The sequence below is a fragment of the Sminthopsis crassicaudata genome, chromosome 5, assembly GCF_048593235.1.
Source record: "Sminthopsis crassicaudata isolate SCR6 chromosome 5, ASM4859323v1, whole genome shotgun sequence".
Taxonomy (NCBI): domain Eukaryota; kingdom Metazoa; phylum Chordata; class Mammalia; order Dasyuromorphia; family Dasyuridae; genus Sminthopsis; species Sminthopsis crassicaudata.
In genome coordinates, this window is record NC_133621.1 from 98,329,491 (window position 1) to 98,334,038 (window position 4,548).

General features: G+C 35.0%; 1 protein-coding gene across 1 annotated transcript; it reads right to left on the reverse strand.

Annotated features, from left to right (window-relative positions):
* Positions 1-1,301: 1,301 nt before the first annotated feature.
* On the reverse strand, positions 1,302-2,234 carry LOC141542686 (olfactory receptor 2A1/2A42-like). Its single transcript, XM_074267266.1, has one exon. It carries the CDS (start codon positions 2,232-2,234, stop codon positions 1,302-1,304), a length of 933 nt encoding a protein of 310 aa, XP_074123367.1.
* Between the last annotated feature and the right edge of the window lie 2,314 nt (positions 2,235-4,548).

Here is a 4,548-nt window from a genome sequence, read left to right on the forward strand (position 1 = left end):
TCCAGAAAAGGAACTGATCCAGACTGAATACAGATTGAAGCATTCTTTTATTTCTTTCTCTATCTCTTTATTTTTAACTTAATTTTTCTTGAGGGTTTTTATTTTCATCAGGGTGAGAGATCTACGTTTTCTTTCACAACTTGACTTTTATGGAAATGTTTAATATAACTTCACATGTGGTTTCTTAATTGTGGATGGGCACAAAGGGGAGAACCTAGAACTCAAAAAGCTTTAAGACAAATAAAAAAAAAATATTTTGAATGTACTGAGGAAAATAAATAAATAAATAAAAGCACTCTGAAAATAAATAAATAAAATGAGTCAAAATGAACTTAACAGAATTAGTAAAAAATTAAAATACATTAATTATGGATTCTAAGACCCCAAATTACTGGCTTTCCTGCTGTTCTTGTACATGACCCTCCATTTTCTGACTCCATATATTTTATTGGTATGTTCTCATGATTAAATGGTCACCTACTATTGATTTTACTGACTTTCTTCAAATATCAAGCCAAATCCCACCCTCTAAAAGAAGTCTTTTCTGACAATCTCTCTAAATCTAGTCTCTTTCCTCCTGAGATAAACTTCCATTTACACTGGACATAAATTGAATGTAAATAGTTGCTTGAAAATTATCTTTTGCATTAAATGTTGGTTCCTTGATGATAGGAATCTTGACTTTCCTTCCCAATATCTCCAGAGATTATCAAAATACTTGATATATAGTAAATACTTAGCAAATACTTGTTGACTGAATGAATGACTGAATGAGTGAATAACCAAAGTGGTTCCCAGAGAAGATATGGAAAAACCAAACACTTTTGTTATGATTTGAAGATTTTGGTGCTTATGGATAAGAAAAGAGATATAGAATATTGAAGATAATAGTCTTGTCACAGATGTTAGTCTTGCTGAATTACTTTTTTCCCTTCAATTTTTATTCTTTATAGCACAAGTAAGTTCAGTAAATGTAATATAAAAGCAAATTATATGAATATTGATTTTAATAAAAGTCATGAATGCATTTGACAGTTTCTCTGGACTATATTGACATCCAGAGTCTGAGAGATAGGAAACAAAGAAAAAAGTATTTCAATAGTATCATAGAAAGTATGGAGACATATTACAGAAAGAAGGGTAATGTAGGGCAAAAATAAAGCAGTTGAGACCCATGGAAGTTCTGTAGGAGAAAACATAGAAAAATGGAGCATGAGAATTTTGAACACACAAAAAAGTTGATCTAAACTTGTTATAAACTCCATCTTTCCCTTCTCTGTAGAAAGGTTTCATTCAATCCCTTAACCTTGTCTCTCCTTTTTACGCAATCTGCTCAGGGCACCCTTTACCTCTGCATTTCTCAGACTATAGATTAAAGGATTTAGGGTAGGATTAAAGAAGCTGTAAAATAAGAAAAGTATTTTCTGTTGCTCCTCAGAGTTCTTGGTATTAGGGGCCATGTAAGTGATTATGGCACTACCAAAGAAAAGCCCAACTACACAGAGGTGGGAGGAACAGGTGGAGAAGGCTTTCTTTCTTCCTTCCCCTGACTGAATTCTCAAAATAGCACCAAGAATACGTGTGTAGGAGATTAGGACTAAGCTGAGGGGTCCAACTAAGATAAACACACAAGCAACAAAGATAACCAATTTGTTGAGCCTTATGTCTGCACAGGCAAGTTTCAGTACAGATAGGATTTCACAGAAGAAGTGGTTGATTTCTCGAGGTCCACAGAAGGGCAGCCTAAGGAGGAGAAGCACATGGACCAATGCCAGCAGAGATCCACATACCCAGGATGTGATAGTAAGTGCCCCACACATTCTCCAGCTCATAAGGAGGGTGTATCTGAGTGGATGGCAGATGGCCACATACCGATCATAGCTCATCATTACCAATAGAAGACATTCAATGTGGGCAAATGTCATAAAGAGATAGGTCTGCATTATGCAACCTGCAAAGGAGATGGGCTTAGCTGAATCCAAAAGATTTGCCAGAAGTTCAGGGACTGTGTTTGAAGCATAAGAGATGTCAACAATAGCCAGTTGTGAGAGGAAGAAGTACATGGGAGTGTGGAGTCTGGAATCAAGACGAATCAACCCCAAGATGACTCCATTTCCTAGCAGAGTGAAGGTGTAGAGTAGGAAGAAAAGTCCAAAGAGAACCAGGTGCATCTCAGGGCTAACAAGAAATCCCAGGAGAATGAAATCTGTCACTGTGGTCTTGTTATTCTCCATTAGCCTAAAATGAAAACAAAGAAATTTGAAGGAAGATATTAAAATGCATAGTTTGATTTACTTTCACTCAGTTTCATGAAATGTTGATTTATATTAATCCTTTTTAACATTGGGGAAGAGGCCAGAAAGAAGGCTGAAATCATTAAGTACTTCAAATGATTCTTTAACTTGCTCTCCTATAAAGAAATTTATAGACTATTTTGACTTGCTAAAATATTGCCCTTCCTAAAGTTTAAATTTAAAATTAAATTAAAATTAAATTCTTTAAAATGATCTGGTAATACAGGAAAGTAGATACATGTGCAGTTATCCAAGGATAGAGAAGTACTATGTATACTGTTATAGTGTAAGAAGAAGTTATTTACCTTGTGTGGAAAAAAGAATGTTACACTATCTTAGGAAAGGAACTTATCCCAATAGTTGTTATTTCTCTTAAATCTTTATTGAGAGGATGAGTTATTTCAAAGTCTATAGAACAATTGGTCAACAAAATAAATTTACTATTCATTCTGTCCCTGTGAGCACAAGGTTGGCAATGAATGATTCTGTTACTATATGTTAAGAAAAAATCAAAGTTCTTAAAAATCTATGTCACTCTGATGATATGTGATGATCACACAGTTTTTCTATTGAAACATCCAACAACTGTATCTAAGCATTTTCTTCTAGAGGACAATTTCTTTTCAACCTCATGAATACCCACTTGGCCAATATAACTCAAGTATTTTGAATTTGAGAGAAGTGAAATGTGTGTAAATTGTCTGATGTTGTTGATATACAACACAGTAAGAGAAAATACCAATTGCTATTAATTTGTGGTGTAAGAATGGTCACTGACATTCCCCAATTAAAAATGATCAAAAATGATCAAAGAATATAAACAATTTTCAGATGATGAAATTAAAGTCGTAGGAAAAAATACTCTAAATCACTATTGAATAAAGCAATGTAAATTAAAACAGATCTGAGGTACAACCTCATACCTCTTAGATCAGCTAAGATAAGAGGAAAACATAATGATAAATGTTGGAGGGGATGTGGGAAAACTGGGACACTTTGTTGGTGGATTGTGAACTGGAGAGCAATTTGGAACTATGCCAAAGGGCAATAAAATTGTGCATACCCTTTGATCCAGCAGTGCCACTACTGAGTCTATATCCCAAGGAAATCATAAAAGAGGAAAAAAAGGCCCACATGTGCAAAAATGCTTGTAGCAACTCTTTATGGTAGCAAAGAATTGGAAAATGAATAGATGCCCATCAATTGGGGAATAGCTAAATAAATTATGGTATATGATGTAGTGGGCTTTCTAGAGGCTCCAAGTTGGGGGTGCCAAAATGCACTTTGCTTTCTAGAGCTCCCATGCTGGGGTGCCAAAATATACCATCTGGATTAGCTCTCTGGAGAGTCCCAGGACCAGCTCAAGTTCTTGGTCTTAGTGGAGGAGTGATGAAGCAGAGATCCACAAGGATGGTCAAGACATGGAGTCCATTTATTCTATATTCTCTCAGCCTTATATACCCTAATACCCTTATATAACCAAAACAACACTGCACATGCACTAACTATATATTATACATGCAGGACCACATAAACAACTTCCTATTGAATGTAGATGACTCTTTGCCACTTGGTATCACTGCACCAAATACAACTCAGGTTGTCACTGCCTCCTGACTTCTCAGGAAGGCCAAGAGCCCTTAGGGAAGATGGGAAACCAAACCAGACATTGTCAGCAGGTTCCTTAGGGGTTGAAGGGTCTTATATCTCATTATCACCCCACTATCATTCACCCTCCACAATTTGAAGGCAATGAAATATTATGGTTCTATAAAAAATGATGAATAAGATGATTTTAGAAAGCCCTAGAAATATTTATTTAACCTGATGCAGAACCAGGAAAACATTGTACACCATAACAGCAAGATTGGGCCATGATCAACTATGAAAGATTTGGTTCTTTTCAGTGATTCAGTGGTCCAAAGCACTCCCAATAAACTTTGGATAGAAATGTCATCTTCATCCAGAAAGAACTATGGAGATTTAATGTAAATCAACACACAAAAACATGTTCATTTTTTCCCTGTTTTTTCTCTTATAGTTTTTCCCTTTTGTTCTGATTTTTCTCTCCCAAAATGATTCATAAAGAAATGTGTACTAAAAATTTTATGTAGAGAAAAATAAAACAATTAAAATACACAAACAAAAAGGAATAGTCTTGGAACACTGAAAAGAAGCCATTAACAGATATGCCGATACTTTCTCACTGGAAAAATATAGAATAATGGAAATAACATCAAGGACTTCCTAATTT